Below are 22658 nucleotides of genomic sequence, written 5' to 3' on the forward strand. Positions count from 1 at the left end.
TGATCCCTTCTCCAGCTCATTCTACCCCTCTTTTCCGCCTCCCACAATTCATCTTCCTATCTGCCTGCCTCTCCAGCAGCCATTCTAGCTTCCTTACCTCTTACTCAATTCTCCTTGTTCCCTAGACTGAACCATGCTTTTATTCCTGCCCCTCCATCTCCTCCTCCTTCACCCTTCCGTTCTGCCTCAGCCTTTTTGGTTTGTTTGTTTGGGTTTTTTTAAAATCATCCCCATCCTTTAGCTTTTTTTGGCTACACCTCTTCTGTTCCACCAGACAGCCCTCTTGAGGTTCATGGCTATCCTGACCTTTGAGCTGCAGAAATTATTTTACCCACTGGTAGGGTAACCAGACAGGAAGAGTGAAAAATCGGGATGGGGGTGGGGGGTAATAGGAGTCTATATAAGAAAAAGACCCAAAAATCGGGACTGTCCCTATAAAATCGGGACATCTGGTCACCCTACCCACTGGGTTCTTATTCTTAAATCTACTTCTAATCCTCAACTATCCTGACCTGTGGTAAGGGGAGGAGGTGGATGCAAGGGGTTTATGACACAAAAACATGAAGGGGGAACAGAGACAATGTGAGGGCATGAGTCTACCGGCCAAGGACAAACAGGCGCAGGGCTATCACTGGGAGAGTGTACATGCTTCTATATGTTGTTCCAGTACCTATCATTCCAGTGCTTGTGAGATGAAACCTCTTTCCTTGAGAAATACTCTTATCATTTCCCACCACCACTATCTACCATACATGCAAACATACCTGGGATGATGCCTACAGTAGAGCTGGGCAAATTTTTTGGGTTGAACAGTACATTTGCTGAAAAATGTAAATCAAATTAGGCACATAGTTTTGTATGGATAAAAAATGGAAAAAAAATAAAAATAGAAAAAGGTGAAATGTTTTGATATTTTTAAATGAAACATTTTGATTTTTTGTTTTGCAATTTAGCTAGATGTGTTTTTTAAAAGAGTAATAAACACCTGAAAACATAACAAAATAAAACAAAAAAATTGAATAATAATTGGTTTTGTTCAAAGAAAATGTTTTGTTTGATCCAAAATATTTTTTGTTTTGTTTTTTGTTTTGGCAAGAAAACATTTTTTTTTTCAGTTTCAGTTCACAACGAACAGGGGTTTTTTTTTAATTGTTTTTTAATTTTTCAGTTTAGCCACCAAACTGGAAAATCAATTTTTCCTCTCAGCTCCAGCCTACAGAGCCTCTTCCAATGACTGCTGCTGCCTCCAGAGGAGAAGCGAGAGGGGAAGCCCCAACCCCAAAGCACAGATAGGGGGCAGGAATATACTTCCAACAATATTTTACAGCCTTTCTAAAAATGACGTATTTTACAAACATTACTTTGAACATGCACAGAAAAGAGTGGTTATATGTGAGCTAATACCACCATCTATTGTGCCTCAGTCCTTAATTACTGTGGCACTATCCAGTTTCATATAGTTATGTAAGATGAGTTACTCTGCCACAAAAAAATGACCTTCAGACTCCGGAAATTTTACTGTTGGCATCATATCAGCGCTAGCAGAGAAAGATGTTATTCTAGACATCCTAGACCTGTACAGTACTCCATGAATTTTTTCTTTCTAAATTAGTCATTCTTGGCTGTTCACGTAAGAAAAGCCATATAAAAAGCTATTTTCTTTCCAATGAGAATGACATTAATAATGTGCTATCAGATCTTTTTGCATTTTACATGAGGCCAAATAAATGGCAGGACTTAGTATTTCTAGTGTTCAGCTCTTATTGACATTGGTTTATGGTCTTTCTTACATATTTTAATGCAAGAAATAAATGTTTTAAAAGATTCTGTGAACACAGTCTGCCCTGTGTTATTACATTTCTTATTGCTTCTGTTTTTCTGATATTGTTGTGGGTGTCTCAAGGTACGGCAGTAGGAAGAGGACATTCATGGCCTACTACAGACCCTCTCGCAACCTGCTTGACCCCCTTCTACCAACTCTTGACAAGGAATTTCTTGATCTGCCACTAGGAAGTGACAGGACAGTGACTGATTTAAGGAAGGGGGACTTCAAGTTTTTATGTCTTGTTTTTATTTATTGTCTCTCGTTCATAATTTCTTCCCCAACAAAACAGTCAAACTGACTACATTGAATTTTCATAGCTGAACTGTCAGACAGTGACTGGAGGAGGGCCGACAATTATGTAACCTGCATTTTCTCCCTCCCCTCATTCTACCAATTGAAGGCCCTGATTCAGCAATCGACCAAAAAGAGAATATCCATAGGTTGTTCCTTTACATGGGTACATGGATGCTCTTGTGGCAGTATCTTGTGCTAACCAGCCAGTCATTGGATTGAGAAATTTGTGCTTCTCTGCTGCTTCAAACTTTATCCTCTAAACAGGATATTTATTTCAGACAAAGGAGCAGCCCCCAGAGGGATTTCATCCTAGAGCAAATTAAAGAAATATTTTTTCTTTTTTAATGTGTCACCAAAATGCATTTAAAAGAGTCCCTAATGACACACACCAAATCAGAGTAGTTCCCAAGTTGCTGATTGCTTCATTTATACAACAGGCTTAATAAAATCACTATAGGACCTTGTAAATAATTGTTCCTACATGTGTTTTGTCCCTTTCCATTCAGCAAATACATGTATATGTGTTTTTAATACAGCAGCAGCCTAACTGGCTCACTTTCCTTTACTTCTTTGGGCCTCAACATTAATACAGAGAACAGAAATACCTGGAGCTGTGGGAAAGGCACTTGGTATTTAGCTGTCACTGCAAAGCCAGAGGGGGAGAGTAGACTCATATAATAGGATGTGGCCACTCTAGAAAAATTTGATGATAGCCGTATTATATCAAGAGCTAGCATCAGTGTAGGTGCAAGCTGCTACTGTAGACAGAACTCAGGTAGTTTTACCACCGTGGGCAGTGGTGCTGGAACACTTTGTATAGTGGGGGTGCTGAAAGCCATTGAACCAAACTGTAAACCCTCTACATGATGGAAACCACTTTGTCAGGCAGTGCGGCAGCACCCCTAGTTCCAGCACCTCTGCTTGTGGGTACGTCTAGCTAGACTGCAATCCCTAAGTGTGACTTCAGCTTGAGCAGACATACCTGAGCTAACTAAGGGCTTGCACTGGTCATCCAGCTGTGTAGGAGCAGCGCTGGTGTGTAGCCACATTTGCAACATTTTGCGGCATTATGGGCAGCTATCCAGCATTCAAGTGTGGCAACGTGCTTTTCAAAAGAGGGGGTGGGGGGGGGGTGTGTGTGAGCGGGGGGGAGGGAGAGGGATTTTGGAGCCAACACTGTGTGTTTAGCTTCCTGCATTGAAAAATCAGAACATCAACACGGACTCCCCGCTGTTCACTCCTCCTGTGGTGTGTACTGTGACGGGAGGGGGGAAAGAGAGAGAGTGGATTTTTGAGCCAACAGTTTAGCTTCCTGGATTGAAAAAATCAAAATGTTTTCGAAAACCCTTAATTGCTTGCAAACTTGATGAGCAGCGTTGGATCACCAGCGCGTGCAACACCCCCAACCTGGGCCAGGTGTACAGCCAGCGCTGCAGCCAGGAGTTGTTGCGCTGGGATGTGCTTGCAGGTGTGGGATTACTAAACTGCAGCGCTGAAAGCTCTACCAGCGCACGCTTGCAAGTGTAGCCAAGCCCTAATACAGCTAGCTCGGGTCCCAGAATAGTAAAGCCACTGCAGCGTGAGCTTCAGCGTTGGCTCACCCCGTGACTAATTACCCAGGGCTCCAGACGGGCTAGTTCTACCCACACTAAAGCACACGCTGCTACAACTTCACTGCTCCAGGACCCAAGATAACTAGATTAAAGCTAGCTCAAGTATGTCAGTTTAAGCTACAATCCTACCCTTTGATTGCTGTCTAGACACACCCTGTGCCACAAACATGCTCTGAAAAGCCTGAGGGTATGGCTACAATTGCAGCTGTACAGCGCTGGGAATTAAACCTGTCTTCGTACAGCTGAGTAGGGAAAGCGCTGCAGTCTGTCCACACTGACAGCTGACAGCGCTCTGTCGTGGCCACATTTGCAGCATCTGCAGCGGCATTGGGAGAGGTGCATTATGGGCAGCTATCCCAGTGTTCAAGTGGCTGCAACGTGCTTTTCAAAAGGGGTGGGGTGGAGTGTGACAGGGAGTGTGGGGGTGGGGGAGAGTGGGTTTTTGGAGCCGATACTCTGTCAGCAACTGCCTTGCAAGTTCTGACCCTCTCCCCCACCCCTCTCTCGCTCACTGAAAGCAAATATCCCTCTTTGTTTTTTTCCTCACAGACCAGATAAGCAGCCGCTCCTAAACGGACCCCCTCTCCCGCCCGCCATGCTGCTTCTCTCCTCAAGCCCCTTCCTTCCCCCTCTCTTCAAGCAAACACTAGCTGTGGGTGTTCCAAAGGGAGCTCCCTGCCTCTGCTTTGTCACAGCAAACAGGAGCTGTGTTTGTTTTTTTGATAAGCAGCTTCAGGAGCCCTGAGTTCACAACAAAACAAACAGAGGCATCGCAACAAAACAAAGAGAGTTATCTTTACTTAAAAGGATTATGGGAAGCTTCCGGAGGTCAGTTACAGCGCACTAAGATTATTCCCTGTTTACACTGGCACCCAGCACTGCTATTGTGTGGCCAGGGAGGTTGAAGTGTTCTCCTACAGGTTTTTGTATATTGCCATTCCTAATGTCTGATTTGTGTCCATTTATCCTTTTCCTTAGAGACTGTCCAGTTTGGCCGATGTACATACAATAGCAGATTTTAAGGTGGCCATCCTACAGCAAAAAAACTTTAGGACCAGACTTCAAAGAGAAACTGCTGAGCTCCAGTTCATCTGCAAATTTAACACCATCAGCTCAGGACTAAACAAAGACTGTGAATGGCTTGCCAATTACAGAACCAGTTTCTCCTCCCTTGGTTTTCACACCTCAGCTGCTGGAACAGGGCCTCATCCTCCCTGATTGATCTAACCTCGTTATCTCTAGCTTGCTTCTTGCTTGCTTATATATACACCTGCCCCTGGAAATTTCCACTGCTTGCATCCGAAGAAGTGGGTATTCACCCACGAAAGCTCATGCTGCAAACGTCTGTTAGTCTATAAGGTGCCACAGGATTCTTTGCTGCTTTTATTCCTTTCGTAGAGGTGGAGTACAGGCAGCGCTGTAGCCACGGAGATACAGCGCTGTATGTGCCTTGCCAGTGTGGACGGGGAGTGAGTTACAGCGCTATAAAGCCACCACCAGCGCTGCAACTCTCAAGTGTAGCCAAGGCCTGAGCCTTGCCTCTACTAGCACTTACCCCATTGCTACCACTGGTAGTAGTTGCTGTAACAGAGGGCCAGATTTTCAAATGCTCAGAACCCACAACTGGGCTAGACTTACAAACAAGCTCAGCATCCAACATGCCGCATTCCTTTGGAAATCTGGCCCCCCTGGGCTCCCAGACAGGACTGAGATCTTCTGAAAATTGGGTTCCAGCAGAGGGTGCTGAGCACTTTGACAAATTCAGGCCTACAGGACAACCGGTTCCTATAAAAAGTCTGATTTAAGGAGGGGGTGGGGGGGGGGGGGGGGGGGGGAACTTGCCCCCTAGTAGAGCTGAGCTCCCCCCCGCCCTCCTTGCCGCCCCGGGCTCAAAGCAGGATGACTGGGAGCAACAGGATGGTGTTCTTTGCCCACCCCCCTTTGCCTACAGGGACTCATTTTTCTAGTGTCTGTGTAAGACCAGAATCAGCCCCCATATTTTGAGGAATCACACCAAAAAGTTAGCTATTTTGTGTTTGCTTCTTCAAAACTTTTCTCAGATCCACAGCGGTGACATAAAAATAACAGTGAAAAATGGATATTTAGAATTATTCTCACTTCCTGTGTGAAGACATTAACACCACTGAGTAGTGCAGGCATGGCAGGCGAGAAGCCTAGGATGCTGACTCCATGTAATTAATCAGGGTGACTTAAGCAGGGCCAGCATCTGGCAGCTTTTAATTGAAAATGCTTTTAGTGGGAGGCTAAAGAGCCTACAGCTGACTTGCATTTGTGAGACTAACAAACCCACACCTTTCTTAAGTAACCCGTCCAATTTGTTGTCCCATTTGGACATCTGTTCTGAAAGTCTCAAGGTCAAGCACTGGGACAGAGTTTCCATTGCATTACTTTTTTACTGCACAGAAATTGATAAGCACTGACCGTCTCTGCCTTCAAACCCCTCCTGAAGATTTGCTTCTTCCTCTACGGCAATAAATGTTAACCGGTACCAGTTAAGCTACCATCATCCTCAATGCATTCTTGTGCTGTCCATCTATTGACTATAAATAATTTGAGATAGGGACAGTGTATTCTTCCTTTATGTTTTGTACAGCAACAAACAATGTTAGTTTTTTGAACAACTAAGGCGCCAATCCTGCCAAAAATTTATGCAGGTGCTTAACTTTCAGCATGCAAGTAGTGCCATTGAAGTCAAATGTTTGCAGGATCAGGGCCTACGCTTAGAATGAAACCAATGTTTATCTGAGATAAAAAACAAAATAGCTGAAGTATTCTACAGAAGGTTTTTTTTAACCATGTGTGGATTGAAACAGAACAGGAGAGGGAGGTCTCTAACTTGTCTAGAGGGAAAAAATCAGTGAGGGAACTATTAAGGTTCTGAGATTGCCAACATTAATCTTAGATGAGGTGGGTGAGATTATACCTTTGATTGGACCAACTTCTTTTGGTGAGATAGACAAACTTTTGAGCTTACACAGAGCTCTTCTTCGGGTCTGAGAACTATACTCGGAGTGGTGTCACGGCTATATACAAGCCTTGTCTCTCCAATAGCTTGGGATCAACACAGCTACAAAAACACTGAGTACAACATTAATCTTATTCAAATGTGATTTGTTTTTGGCCAGCAAATTGTAGTTGTTTGGTATATTACATGCTGTCAGTACATGCAATTATCAGTGTATGCTGCCGCAGTAATGCATGCAGGCCTTCTTGAAAACAGGCTGACTGTCAACACTGCTGCTTGTTAGTGAAATTTTCAGGATGCCTAAAACAATATGTAAACCAATTATAGCAGGGTAATGGAAGTTCTAAATGTCATCAAGCACTCTGTTTCCAATTAAGTGCCAATGCTGCTATGCAATAAGAAATATCCCTCACAGGGGCAGTATCTAGCATTTCAAATGAACAACTTCCCCATTAAAAAAAAAATGCCACCAAACTGCAGCTGTAAAGGGGCAAAGCAAGAACAAGCCAATTAAATCCTTTTATTTGATTCCCAAAAAGAAGCTTCCCTCACATTTCCCAGGATCCTTACTTTGAAAAACAAAGTGAGGGTCAGGTTTAGTTATAGGACTATTGTTTTAAAATGATGGCGTAGGAAGGGGACCCTAACAGGAATAAGCCCAGCCTACTCCTGAAACATCAGAAAGGGAGCCCCGTAGGATTCCATCATGGCAGGAGCAGGAGGAAAGCAGACTCTTCGGCAGCTGTGGGGCAGGGGAATAGACACAAACACCCTAAAGACAGTTGTGAAGCAGACGGAAGACAGAGGAAGTACCTCCACCCCCAAAATACTGCAATCCTTGGTGCAGAGGAGGGTAGTCACCAGCAACTCCCTCTCTCCCTAGAGATACTCAGCAGAGAGGGAGCAGGCATCAGTGGTACATAAGAACATAAGAACGGCCGTACCGGGTCAGACCAAAGGTCCATCTAGCCCAGTATCTGTCTACCGACAGTGGCCAATGCCAGGTGCCCCAGAGGGAGTGAACCTAACAGGCAATGATCAAGTGATCTTCCTCCTGCCATCCATCTCCATCCTCTGACAAACAGAGGCTAGGGACACCATTCTTACCCATCCTGGCTAGTAGCCATTTATGGACTTAGCCACCATAAATTTATCCAGTTCCCTTTTAAACATTGTTATAGTCCTAGCCTTCACAACCTCCTCAGGTAAGGAGTTCCACAAGTTGACTGTGTGCTCCGTGAAGAAGAACTTCCTTTTATTTGTTTTAAACCTGCTGCCTATTAATTTCATTTGGTGACCCCTAGTTCTCGTATTATGGGAATAAGTAAATAACTTCTCCTTATCCACTTTCTCAACATCACTCATGATTTTATATACCTCTATCATATCCCCCCTTAGTCTCCTCTTTTCCAAGCTGAAAAGTCCTAGCCTCTTTAATCTTTCCTTGTATGGGATTTATGACTTATGAGGAGAGGCTGAGGGAACTGGGATTATTTAGTCTGCAGAAGAGAAGAATGAGGGGGGATTTGATAGCTGCTTTCAACTACCTGAAAGGGGGTTCCAAAGAGGATGGATCTAGACTGTTCTCAGTGGTAGAAGATGACAGAACAAGGAGTAATGGTCTCAAGTTGCAGAGGGGGAGGTTTAGGTTGGACATTAGGAAAAACTTTTTCACTAGTAGGGTGGTGAGGCACTGGAATGGGTTACCTAGGGAGGTAGTGGAATCTCCTTCCTTAGAGGTTTTTAAGGTCAGGCGCTGGGATGATTTAGTTGGGTTTGGTCCTGCTTTGAGCAGGGGGTTGGACTAGATGACCTCCTGAGGTCCCTTCCAACCCTGAGATTCTATGATTCTATGATTCCTTTCCAAACCCCTAATCATTTTAGTTGCCCTTTTCTGAACCTTTTCTAGTGCTAGAATATCTTTTTTGAGGTGAGGAGACCATATCTGTACACAGTATTCGAGATGTGGGCGTACCATGGATTTATATAAGGGCAATACTATATTCTCAGTCTTATTCTCTATCCCCTTTTTAATAATTCCTAACATCCTGTTTGCTTTTTTCACCACCTCTGCACACTGCGTGGACATCTTCAGAGAACTATCCACAATGACTCCAAGATCTTTTTTAGCCCCCATCATATTGTACGGTTTATCCACATTAAATTTCATTTGCCATTTTGTTGCCCAATCACTTAGTTTTGTGAGATCTTTTTGAAGTTCTTCACAATCTGCTTTGGTCTTAACTATCTTGAGCAGTTTAGTATCATCTGCAAACCTCATTGTTTACCCCTTTCTCCAGATCATTTATGAATAAATTGAATAGGATTGGTCCTAGGACTGACCCTTGGGGAACACCACTAGTTACCCCTCTCCATTCTGAGAATTTACCATTAATTCCTACCCTTTGTTCCCTGTCTTTTAACCAGTTCTCAGTCCATGAAAGGACCTTTCCTTTTATCCCATGACAGCTTAATTTACGTAAGAGCCTTTGGTGAGGGACCTTGTCAAAGGCTTTCTGGAAATCCAAGTACACTATGTCCACCGGATCCCCCTTGTCCACATGTTTGTTGACCCCTTCAAAGAGCTCTAATAGATTAGTAAGACACGATTTCCCTTTACAGAAACCATGTTGACTACTGCTCAATAATTTGTTTTTCTATGTGTCTGACAATTTTATTCTTTACTATTGTTTCAACTAATTTGCCCGGTACCGACGTTAGACTTACCAGTCTGTAATTGCCAGGATCACCTCTAGATCCCTTTTTAAATATTGGCGTTACATTAGCTAACTTCCAATCATTGGGTACCGAAGCCGATTTAAAGGACAGGTTACAAACCTTAGTTAATAGTTCCACAACCTCACATTTGAGTTCTTTCAGAACTCTTGGGTGAATGCCATCTGGTCCCGGTGACTTGTTAATGTTGAGTTTATCAATTAATTCCAAAACCTCCTCTAGTGACACTTCAATCTGTGACAGTTCCTCAGATTTGTCACCTACAAAAGCCAGCTCAGGTTTGGGAATCTCCCTAACATCCTCAGCCGTGAAGACTGAAGCAAAGAATCCATTTAGTTTCTCCGCAATGACTTTATCGTCTTTAAGCGCTCCTTTTGTATTTTGATCGTCAAGGGGCCCCATTGGTTGTTTAGCAGGCTTCCCGCTTCTGATGTACTTAAAAAACATTTTGTTATTACCTTTGGAGTTTTTGGCTAGCCGTTCTTCAAACTCCTCTTTGGCTTTTCTTATTACACTCTTGCACTTAAGTTGGCAGTGTTTGTGCTCCTTTCTATTTGCCTCACTAGGATTTGACTTCCACTTTTTAAAGGAAGTCTTTTTATCCCTCACTGCTTCTTTTACATGATTGTTAAGCCACAGTGGCTCTTTTTTAGTTCTTTTACTGTGTTTCTTAATTTGGGGTATACATTGAAGTTGGGCCTCTATTATGGTGTCTTTAAAAAGGGCCCACGCAACTTGCAGGGATTTCACTTTAGTCACTGTACCTTTTAACTTTTGTCTAACTAACCCCCTCATTTTTGTATAGTTCCCCCTTTTGAAATTAAATGCCACTGTGTTGGGCTGTTGAGGTGTTCTTCCCACCACAGGGATGTTGAATGCTATTGTATTATGGTCACTATTTCCAAGCGGTCCTGCTATAGTTACCTCTTGGACCAGCTCCTGCGCTCCAATCAGGATTAAATCTAGAGTAGACACAAAGAGCTGTGTGCAACACACATCATTTTCAGATTTCCTCAGCTATCACTCCAGTCAGAGTGGGAAGAGACGCAGAAAGGGAGCACTGCAGTTGCTTTCACTGGCTCTTGGAATCGCTCATGTGAACTTTGAACTCCCTCACTCTCTTTCCTCTGCATGTAAGAAGGATTGCTTTTTCACTTCCTAAAGGAGGGCAGCCCTTTGCTTACTGCCGGAAAGGCAGAAGAAATGAAGGGATTGTGTCTGACAAGCCCCCATCTTTTCTTCCAGTCTCTCCTCCCTCTTGACAGAATTATGGAAATAATCCTTCCCTCCAAATCCCATCTTTATTGCAGCACCTTGCAGTCAGGTGGGGCTTGATGCTGTCCTCCCAGCTCTCTGCTGGCTGTAGCAGATCCTACTCTTGTTAACCCTCTTCTACCCTCCCCCATCACAGCCACTTCAGATTCAGTCTACCCTGGAGGGACTTTCTCTGAGACATAGGGTATGTCTACACTGCGAAGTTGTCGATAAAACTTTTGTCTTTCACTAGTACTTAAAAAAGCCTCCCCCCCCCCGCAAAAGACAAAAGTTTTGTCGATGCAAATGGCAGTGTGAACGTGGCTTTGTGCTGCTGACAAAGCTAACACTTCTCGCGGAGCTGGAAGTTTTTTGTCGGCAAAACTGCTGACTTTTAGCAACAAGGCTGTGTTGCTAAAAGCTGCATGGTGTAGACAAGCCCATAGACTGGGATTGGAATTATTTCTGTGAGGGAAAGGTAATCCCTGGAGTTCCTATAATCTCCTTCAAAATTATGAAACAATTTTAAATGGACCCACTTTGAGCCAGGGCCGCCCAGAGGATTCCGGGGGCCCGGGGTCTTCGGCGGCGGGGGGCCCTGCTTCGGCGGTAAGTCGGCGGTGGGGGGGTCCTTCCATTCCGGGACCCGCCGCCAAAGTGCCCCAAAGACCCACGGCGGGGACCCCCCTCCGCCAAATTACCGCCGATGCGGGACCCGCCGCCGAAGTGCAGCCCCCACCGCGGGTCTTCGGGGCACTTCGGCAGCGGGTCCCGGAATAGAAGGAGCCCCCCACCGCCGAATACCCGGCTGCACTCCGGCGGCGGGTCCCGCTTCGGTGGTAATTCAGCGGCCGGGGGTCCTTCTGCCCCGGAGAGGAAGGACCCCCCGCCAGCAAAGACCGGGAGCGAAGAAGCTCCGGGGGCCTGGGCCCCGCGAGAGTTTTCCTGGGCCCCCGGAGCGAGTGAAGGACCCCACTCCAGGGCCCCCGAAAAACTCTCGTGGGGGCCCCTGCTGGGCCCGGGGCCTGGCGCAAACTGCCCCACTTGTCCCCACCCCGTCTGGGCGGCCCTGCTTTGAGCTATCACTAACCTAGGCTGTGTTTGTTACAAAAGGAGAGAGAGAAATCCTGTAAATACAACTAATATTGTATTTTTGAATGTTGTCACCTTTGTTTGACCCCACCCCCATCTATTTAAATAACACTGACCATAGTTTCCTAGAAGATTCTCATAAAGAGAGTGTGTGGGCGTTTCCTTACCCTGATACTCGATTTAGTTCTCTTTCACTGTTGAGAAACTCTGTTTCCTCCTCCATTTCTTGTTCAGTTACCATGCCATCTCCAGGATGCTGCTGTGATTGCACTTCCCATATACCATGACCACCAACAACCTGCAATAAAAGAGCATCTGTCCTTATGATGCTTGAATTCTTGTCCTCCCTCATCAGACTGTCTAAGGGAGAATATTCCTCTTGTTCAAATGATTTGTGAGGGGTTTTTTTTAGTTGAACTCCAGATTGTTTGTCATGGATCAACTCCTGGTCTAAAACTGTTTCCAGTTCTTTGACAGAATGTCCAGACCCTGAGTCCATTGTTTCTGTCCTGCTTGAAATGTCTTCAGGTGATATATCACTGGCTTCATTTTTGCCCAGCACTGTCCAACCGTGATCTTGCACAGGGCTTTCAGGGGATCTCTTTTCATCACCCAGTCTTTGAGGCAAAACAGAAGGACTTTTCTCTGCTAAATGAAAAGAACCCCATTCACTACTCAAAAAAGATTGCTCTTTACTTTCATTTATTATGGAGATTGACTGAAACATATCCGAGGAGCCTGCTGAAAAGGCTTCATGAGACTCTGTTTGTTCAGCCACATTAGCTTTTCGAAATGCAAAATCACTTTCCTTTGTTTCAAGGATATCCTTCTTCACAGATCCATTTTCTTCAGCAGTAACAAGAATGTAATCCATCTCTAGTGCAGTCTGATCTTTGTTCACCTGTGTCCTCATATCTTCCATACTCTCTGTACTTGTCAGTTCAGGGCTCTCAGTGGAATTTCTTCCATTCCCCTCAGTATAAAGGGGGTCACTGGCAGCTTCTAAAATGAAAAACAAACAAAATTTTAGTTTTATCAGTTAGCAATTATTGTTTTTCAAATGAGTCCTGTAAAATAAACCCATTTTTATTTGCTTTTGATAGCCTATGTTCTGTGTTAATTTATTCTTGAATTTTATATTAACTATTTATTATTATTATTATTATTATTAATTTTTTATTTTGTGGTAGTGCCTAGAGGCCAGTGAGGCTGGGGTCATTTATGCTAGGCATTACACAAATATGTGGTAAATGACTCTCCCTCCTTCAAAGTTTCAGTTTTTGATCTAGCTACAATGAAGAGAATACAGGTCTTTCCAAGGTCCAGAATTTCAGGAAGACACATGTATTCCCAATGCCATTCAATTAAAGTCTCACCATTCATTAATTACACTGTATCTTACTGTTCAGTATCAATACTCTTTCTCAGACATTTACTACTTTGTCCCATTAACTTATTTTATTAGACAGTGCATAATTTCTTACCATTGGGTGATCCTGTGACTCCACCTGCTGGTGAATCAGTATTACTTGTTTCTGCTTCATGTTCTAATCCTTTCGAGGTATCAGAGGATTCAGGCATCACTTCAGACTCTAATGGTAAAGATCCCAATGCATGGTCTTCCTGGTGGCACTCTGCAAATGTGTCAAATGACTGATCTTTGGTAATGCTGTCTTTGGTCTCTAAAAAGCCCATTTCATCTTTTTGAGGCGTAAGTGGAGATAATGGCATTTCCACTGAAACATTGCCAGAAAACTGCTGCTTTAATGAAATCTCCTTTACATCAGATGGAGAAGAGTACACCACTGGTGACTGTTCATTAGGTGTTTCTTTAAACCAAGGATTATGACTCTCAAGCACATTTTCAGGTTCTTTTACTACACTGTCAGCATGCTGACTAACTGCAGCATCTCTATCATTATCATCCAATGAGGTTTTTAAGAAGAGTGTTTGTTCATCAGTTGCATCCCTTTCTACTGCTACTTTGTGTTTACTGTCTAATATTGTCAGTTTGCTCACTTCACCTAATGACTGGATGTTAGTGATTGAGGTATTGGAGCTATTTTCAATACCAGTCTCATTCCCATCAACACACATGTCTGATATTTCTACTTTATCAATAGTCACTGCTGTATGGTCAATAGCAGGAATTTGGCCAGTTTCAGCTGAGACACTCAGATCTTTTATGCTTTCTTCCAAATTATCAAGGGGAAAGAAAGCAGTGGCAACTAAATGTCTCTGGGAGCAAACATTGACAGAAGCTGCAAGATTATTATTTTCATAGCAAGTATCTTTAAGATTTAAGGAAGCCATTCCTAAATCTTCAGCAGAGGAGCCTGCTGAATCCATTAGTTCAACAACTGGTTTCTTTTCTAAATCAGATTTTTTCAAGATATTTTCCTTTCTGAATTCAGAAGCTTCAAAAGCTTTAGGAGATATTAGCTGATCAGCCTGTGTTCCATCATTATTTTCTGGACTATTTCTATCAGGATATGTCTCTACTTTGTGAGTTACTAATTGCTGTTTAAAATCAAAGTCTGCTTCTTTGCTTATATTTGACATTGTGAGAACCAACTGACTAACTTCTCCTCCAGCCTCAGCCAAAGCATGAGTAGATTGTGAAGATGCATGCTTAGCTTCATATTCATGGCAAACATCAGGCCTTTTTGAGGCCTGTGAACTGCTGTCTTGGTCACAGTGACTTAATATATCAGGATTTTCACCATCAGCTTTCAAAATGAAAAGCTGTTCTGCATCAGTCCACAAATCAGGATCTACTGAGAATAGCTGATTACTTTCCTGAGTCTTGTCCTGTAAAGTATATGGGGAACATGTAATTTGGGGAACTTCAGCTAACTCATTCCATCTCAGGCTTGACTTTTCTATCAATTTTGGGGATGAGTCATTCGCAATGAAAGTATTTTTGAGGGAGCTGCAAACTTCTAAAGTTCCACTGGTATTCCATTGTTCTTGAACAAATAGATCTTTATTTGAAGTGTTGAGTATTACATCCACATTATCTCTTGAAAGATCAAGTATTAGGTTTTCCTGGGCGAATGTGTTTGGCATATCTGGTTGCCACTTTTCTGAAAAAGGATTTTTAGAAGTATCTTGATCACCATCAATTGTGACAAAAGGTTGCTCTTTTAAATCCCTTTCTTTCTTATCCAGTGCCAGTGGATCAGATAGTTTAAGCTGTACAGTATCTGGATCAATTTGACTCTCGTGAATATTCCCGGAATACACTATACTTTCATATTTCTCTTCATTAAAGTACAGAGGGGGAGACTGATTTGTGTGGCTACCTGGATAAGCAGGATATGCATCTTCTAGTTCTTCACTTTGTACTGGTGCTCCCCAGGCATCAAGCTTATTGTTTGCTAATTGATTAATTTCTAAACCATCATCTGAATTAGAATATTGCCCTTCTATTGGCTTGTCTTTATGCGGTTGTGAATTCCACCATTCTGAATTGTCATCTGGAAATCCAAATGTTTCCATGGTGGACCTTTCATTTATTTCAGAATCAGCCTGCAATGATATATTCCATGTATCTGAATTCTTTGAAGAATATTCTTTGTTATGTCCTGTTGTAGAAGTTGGGGCAATACAGTAATCCATTGTATATGAATTCCAAACATGTGGATGGTCTGGATTTTCATGGAAAGTATTCACTTGAAATTCTCCCTGACTTGTTTCCCAACCATCTAAATATTCAAAAGCTTCACATGTACCATTGTTAGTTGTGTTCAAGTGTATAATATCCTGTTCCATTGATATATTCCAAGGTTTTTCATTTTCAGAGTTTTTATTTAAGATGGCCATCTGCACCTCTTTCTCCAGTTCAGTTTCAGCATCTAAACTGTCTTCAGAACTCACTGCATTGGATTGTGCATAATCATGTTCTTTCGTTTCAGAAACTTTATGCTCATTTGCTTGATAGTTGGAATCTATCTCTATCACTGCCTGAGGTGCCTCTGAATTTTCAGAATCCTCATTTGCTTCAGGACTTGAGACAGAGGATGCTGTATCATCATCTACGTGTGCATTCCAAAGATCTAAATTTTTAGGAACTCTGTGATCATTGTTCTCTTCAGATTCTTCCTGACTTTTATTCTCAAAGCCCCCTTTTTCAGGAACTTTTTCTAATTTATCATTGGTGATATTCCAAATGTCTTCACTTTCTCTATGATAGGTAGCGGGCATGCTTCCCCAAACATGCACATTTGCAGAGGCATCACTTATATCAGGGCTTGTGGCACTGGACTGTGTATAATCATTTGTTGAACCACTCCATACATTATCTTCTTCACAATCACTTTTGATTTGTGTATCTCCTGGAAGGCTACTCATGGTGTTTGTCATTTCAAGAACCTCACTTGTCTCAGGACTTCTTCTAGGAGACTGTGTATCTTCAGACGTGTGTGAATTCCAAACACCTAGAATTTGGGGAAAATCATGATGAGATGTGATGTCAACATATTCCTCATCTGGAAGTTTGTTCCCAGATTCTAAACCTTCAGAAGCATCACTTCCCCCAGAATCCATTTCATGTGATAATGAATTATCCACCATAGACATATTTGTAATGTCAGGCACTTCAGCAGATTCAGAAGAGGGATTCACTTGAATTTTAATCTGCAGAGTCTCGCTCATGAAAGGTGTTTCATGAGCATCACTTATCTCTGGACTATGTTCAGAAAAACCTAATTCAAAACTGCAGATGTCTAAATTGCTAGGAACTTCCTCACATAAACTTTCTTGAGCCTCTCTTAACATCTCGGGTGCTTCATTTATCAAAGGACTTGATGCAACTGATTGAGAACTACTCTTCGCAGAGTCATTCCAGATATCTAGATTTTCAGGCACTATAGGAGAATAATTTTCTTGGCTATCCTCGCCTCTGTTATAACTTTTAGAGGCACTTTTCATCTCGGGACTTGTTGCACCCTCTGTAGCAGTACTTTCCTTATCAGTATTTGTAGGAAGTGACTGTGATATGTTACTTTGGCTGTAATTTTGTGGATGATAGAAATCTAAATATCCAGAATGTCTTTCTTCCTCAGGACTTGTTGCAGAAGATTCTGCATTGTTCTGCAAAGGTCCTTTCCTCTGTTGCTGATTGGCAGGGTTAGACGGACAAGAAAAGGGCATATTTATTTCTGATTTCTCTGTTTCTAAAGCTTTGTAAATGTCACAGTTCCTTATTTTTTCTGGTGAGTTAGGAATTTCAGATGCTGATGTACTTTCTTCTGAATCTGTTATACATGATAATTTAGATAACACTGATGGTGACACTTTGTTATCTTGCATGGTTGTGTTCCAAACGTTGCTAATGGTTAGCTGTCCACTCATCTCATCCATTCTTTTATAGTCATCTATTCCTTGTTGAGAAGTACCAGAGATACCATTATTCTCCCATCCTGCCTGATGATTCTGCTGAAGGTGTACACTCCACAGATTCAACTGTGGCTCTGAAAGCTGAGTCCTCACCTCTGAATCTTTATTAATGCTTCCTTGTACTTGCCCATTAACTGAAACCTCATTTTCTAAGTCACTTGCTTTCAAGTCCAAACCCATCTCTGAAGTTCTTGCAGATAACTGTGTATCCCCAAGGATGACCCTGTTCCATATTTCTACATTTTTTTCAGTTGCAGTTGGTTTGGTATTCAATCCACCATGTGGCTGAGATAAATGGTTGACTCTTTGATTATACACCTGCATGACTCCAATGTCCTCAGAACTAGAATAACTTTCACTGATATTCTCATCACCTGAAAAATACTTACTAGCTATTTGTTCTGAATTCAGTGAAACTGTACAAGTGTTTGGAAGAGCAGTAATCTCAGAGTTTTCTGCTTTTAACTGACTGACATTATTAAGAGACACATCCCACATTTCTGTGTTTCCTAAGCTTAGAAAAGGCATGCTTCTAGTGGACGGCTGTGGTAATGATTCCTTATCTGTTTCCTCCAATATTTTAGGTTCATCTGAATTTGAGTTAATCACTCCATCAAAAATTGTTTCTCTGTCAAAATGCTTGTCCTCATTTTCCCTTTCGTCCCCTATAAATGTAGGTGATATGTATGAATCAGATGTTGAATAATTGGTATCTGGTGGAGAAACAACTAAATCTTCACCTGCATTTGATGAACTAAAGTCTGAGCATCTATATGACAAGACAGAATCTTCCCATGGAACCAGAGTTTCTAGTACATCTTTCTCTATGTCTTTTTCATACAGATCCCAGATATCCATATTTTCAAATTGTTTTGGTCTACATTTAGTGTCACCTAATACATTTTGATTTTCTATGGCTAGATTTGAATTGTTCTGAACATTATCAATACTGGACTTTGTATTTTCAAATGTGCTGTATTCTTCCACTGGATAAGCTCTCCCTTTGTTCCAGGCTTCTAAAGATACTTCATTGTTTGGGTTTTCAGACTCATTTTCTGCAGTGATTTCTGAAGAATATGAAAGACTAGTTTTGGACATGGCCCAGGCTTCAAGACTCCTCACGGAAGTTTGATCAGTGTCCAGTTTCGGCATACTCCATACGTTTTCTGAGGGCTTAGTACTATCTTCTTGATCAAACTCTGTCCAAACATCATAAGATTCTGCATCAAGTTGTCCACTTTCACCTACAGTGTTACACCATGGAGCTGATGTCACTGGGGTCAGTTGACTGGACTTCCACAAATCAGTAAATGCTTCCATTTGTTGCTGTGTCTCCTCTAAAGATGCACTTTGCCCATGTGAGTGTTCAGTGCTTTTCTTCTGCAGCTCTAAGCTATGTTTATCTTGGACAGGGTTAAACTGATTCTCCCACAGACCTGTTCTTGAATATTCCATCTGCCTTGGTTGTTTTTGCAGGAATACAGAATCTGAGGCTCTTCTATCAAAGTGCTCCCGAAGTAATGGGCTTGCTTTACGATCTTTCCATGAATCAGGGCTTTGAAATACAGATTCTTGTTCACTTGAACTCCACGCATCAGCATTTTTAGAATCCAATTCAAAACCATCCCACCAGCTTCCGTACCTAGCACGTGACTGAGAATAGCTTGCACTATCTATTTCATTAATTTTTTTAATTACATCTTGTGGAAAAAACAAAGGTGGTCCATTATCTAATGGTGAACTTTCTACAAGACTGTTCATAGGAGTTGGTGGAATTCTTGTTTCAACATTTTTCAACACCCCAGGCGAAGAAGAATCATCTTCCACTAAATCTGTCAAACTTGAAGTTTTTTCAGACAAATCTCCAGGATTTTCTTGCCTAAATCTATCATCAAATTCTACTAAATTGTCTTCTTCATTTGTAGTCATTAGTAAATCAGTTGAATAATTAGCCATGTCATTTTCTGATAGATTTGTCTCATCAAGTTGTTTCTGCACAATAGGTGGTTGTCCTTCTGATGAATCACTATTCAAGAAGAAGTCATCTGCTGGGGAATAATCAACAGAATGAGAAGAAGATTCAGATCGAATTGTAACCATAGGTGCTAGATCAAAACTGAAAAGATCAAAGTTATCACTGTTGTTTCTAGATTGAGGTTGTTGTTCTTCTGGTATTACCCCTTCAGGAATGGGGCTATAGGAATCAAAACCTGGAATGAGACTGTGATGAGCACCTTCTGCAACTGGGCTATCATCACTGAGAAAAACTGAGCTCTCCTTGGAAGACCGGCTGCTTCTAATGGTAGCCAATCCACTGTCTGGACTCACAAGGTCTATATTAACATCAACATGGGCTTGGATAGAGCCATTGAGATCTTGAGGATTTTCTATAAAGTTGACAGAACTGGGCTGTGGTTCTATGTCAGAACCATATAGCTCCATGATACCAGAAGATCCCTGTGAAAGTGGAGCACTCCCAGCAACAGCTTCAGTAGAAGAAGTTCTGCTGTTTGGTACCATTTCTGGCTGTCTCCTGTTAATAACTTCTTTAATTATTAGAAAAATTTGATCACCAGTCACCAAAGTATTGTCTTGGTGATAAACGAGGAATTGGTCACATCCACATTCTAAAGGTTCCAGCTCCAGGCAAGGATTCTGACATTCTTCTAATTCACAGCAAATCTGTTGGAAAATACAGTGGTTTCAAAAAGTCATTGTAAGAATAGTTACAAATGTAAACTAATAGTATTACTGCCCACCTATTCTTGTCGGTTGATTTCTCAGCTATCTTGCTTTACCTATCTTTTTAATGAACGTTGAACACACTAATCCCCTTAAACTCAAGGAGCAAAGAGTCCTGTGGAACCTTATAGACTAACAGACGTATTGGAGCATGAGCTTTCATGGGTGAATACCCACTTCGTCGGATGCAAGAAGATCATTGCATAAAATTTATTATTTAATAAACAAATAAACTCAGATTTTTGTTTGCTATTCTAAGAAAGCTGACAAAAATCTGTAAAAGGTGAAAAAGAAACTGAATGCTCCCAGAAAGTGTTAAAGAAATGCATTTCTACACCAATGGGGGGAAGTACTTATTTAGGCCACTGTCCTGCAATCAGATTCATGTCCATGAGCTCCTGGGATGGTACAAAGTCTCCTCAAAGTCAAGTGGGCTCCACCCTGGTACAAGGCTCTGCCCATGCAGATCCAGTTGTGGGATTAGCACCTCAGTGCGCACTGCACTTAAAATCATTAAAAAACAAGTCTAGAATACTAAAAATCATTTTCATTTAATAGTAAAACTATATGGTGCTCAAAGATCCAGTGAAATATTTATACTATTCATAACATAAAATCAAAACCTTGAATCGGAACCCTTTCACATTTTGAATAGGTAGCAGGAGTCTGATTTAAATTCCTGGATCTCAACCAATTCCAGTCGTCTGGTTTACAGGTTGGAACCAAAACTAGAAATTTGTTTCCTCTATTTCTGGTTTGGATGTGGCCAAAATTACCTTGTGAGATTTTCACTTAAGATGAAGAAAATCTTACAAGATGGGCTCAGAGTGGAGCTCAGAAGCACTTCCATTTTCGACCAAAATGTTTGTTGCTGTTAAAACCTAAACTCAAATCAGAATATGAACTTTATCTTGTATCTAATCCAAATCTAAACATGAAAACAATGAAACACACAATCAAGTTAAATCAACACAAACATGTTCTGAACATTTTTTACTGAAAAGTCTCTGTATATCCCCTTTCTCTTTCTTTTGACCACTGGATCCTGCTGTATGACTGCTCTGGAACACTGACAAATACAGAGTGCTTTGTTATGCAATACATAAACAATCCAAGAGATAAAGTGCATGTGGTAATATCTTTTATTTGACCAACTTTTGCTGGAAGAAGGAACAAGCTCAAATCTGGGGAAGAGCTCTGTGAAGCTTAAAAGCATCTTTCTCCCGTCTTTCATAAGCAGAAGATGGTCTAATAAAAGATACTGCATCACCCACTTTAACTCTCTCATATGCTGGGCCCAACATAGCTTCAGCAATACTGCAAACATAAATAATGCAAAAAGCGACAGAGTCCTGTGGCAGCTTATAGACTATCAGACGTATTGGAGCATAAGCTTTCGAAAGAAACCAATATATCTTTGAAAATAGAAAGAAACCAATATATCTTTCGAAAGCTCATGCTCCAATATGTCTGTTAGTCTATAAGGTGCCACAGGACTCTGTCGCTTTTTACAGATCCAGACTAACCCGGCTGACCCCTCTGATACATAAATAATGTAGTCATTCTATATCCATGACAATAAAGTGTTGTAGCACCCACACCATCACGTTAAATGGTTATTCAGTGTTTAACGCATTTAATTATACAATAACTATTTTCAAGCACACTCAGTTAGGAAGGACAATGTTTCATTCTTTCTTTATAGTACTTACTTGATTGCATAGCTCTAAGTTTTCCGAGTACACCACTATCTGTCGCTTAGTCTGCTCGTCCTCTGATAAATAGTTGGCCAAAATCACAAGAACATCAAAACCATATTTATCTATAAATGCTTTCAGGTCACCAGTGATATTCCTATGAAATATGCAATCCTGGAATATGACAAGAAATTATATATTAAAGGATTTGATAGCTTATTCCTAGAACTCATCATCAAAGATATATTGGTTTCCACAAAACTTTTGTTAAGAAGGGTCTGGGGTGAGAGACAGACACTCTACAGCTAGATGGTTAGGGAACTGACCTGGGATGTGGGACATTCTCTGTTCTTTCTGATTTAGAACTGAATTTTTCATCCTACAGCACTCAAAATCAAGAATAACAGAGACTTGACCCTGGGTCTCCCACATCAGTGCCTTAACCACCAGGATACCTGTGCACACATGCACAAGACCTTTTTTGTGAAAATATTTGAGAGGTTTTGGTTTTGTTTGCGTTGGAATGAAAACAAATTCTGAAACCTTGAGAATTTTCATAAAATGGAATTGTCATCCTCCGGGCAATTCTTATTTATTTCCCTTGCTCTTCAGAGCTGAATGTTTGGGCAAGCCAGCAACCATGTTAAAGTACAAGTCAGTGTGGTAGCATGGGTGTAACTGAGAGCAGAAACATATCCTAATCGTTATAACCACTATCACCAGCCTTAATAAAGTCAAATAACTGTTGTGATTTCAAGAACCATCCTCACAGCACAATTAAAAGACACATTACTTTTCATAATTTTTATTCACCGTTTGCAGTATATCTACCCTCTTAGAAGTTTGCAATTATCCTTGCCTCACCTTACCTGATTTGTTATTGTAGGGCTGCTTATGAGCAATGGGCTGCTGCAATGTCCAGAATGGAAACAAATATTTCCAAAAAATGTAGATATAAAGGATTTATAGATTTTTGTCATAATGTTACATTTAAAATAATGATGCTAACAGAATGTTAT

At 41.6% G+C, this 22658-nt stretch overlaps 1 protein-coding gene across 3 annotated transcripts in view; it reads right to left on the reverse strand.

The window, feature by feature from the left end:
* The window catches only part of PRUNE2 (prune homolog 2 with BCH domain), a 190499-nt gene that overhangs the window by 58690 nt on the left and 109151 nt on the right, over positions 1-22658 (reverse strand). For all 3 annotated transcript variants that reach the window (XM_039544599.1, XM_039544598.1, XM_039544597.1), the window contains exons 7-9: positions 21655-21813; positions 13285-19882; positions 11968-12802 (exon numbers count right to left, since the gene is read on the reverse strand). In XM_039544599.1, coding sequence (XP_039400533.1) covers positions 11968-12802; positions 13285-19882; positions 21655-21813 — 7592 coding nt within the window. The remainder of the gene's footprint in view (positions 1-11967; positions 12803-13284; positions 19883-21654; positions 21814-22658) is intronic.

This window comes from Mauremys reevesii, linkage group 6 (assembly GCF_016161935.1).
Source record: "Mauremys reevesii isolate NIE-2019 linkage group 6, ASM1616193v1, whole genome shotgun sequence".
NCBI lineage: Eukaryota > Metazoa > Chordata > Testudines > Geoemydidae > Mauremys > Mauremys reevesii.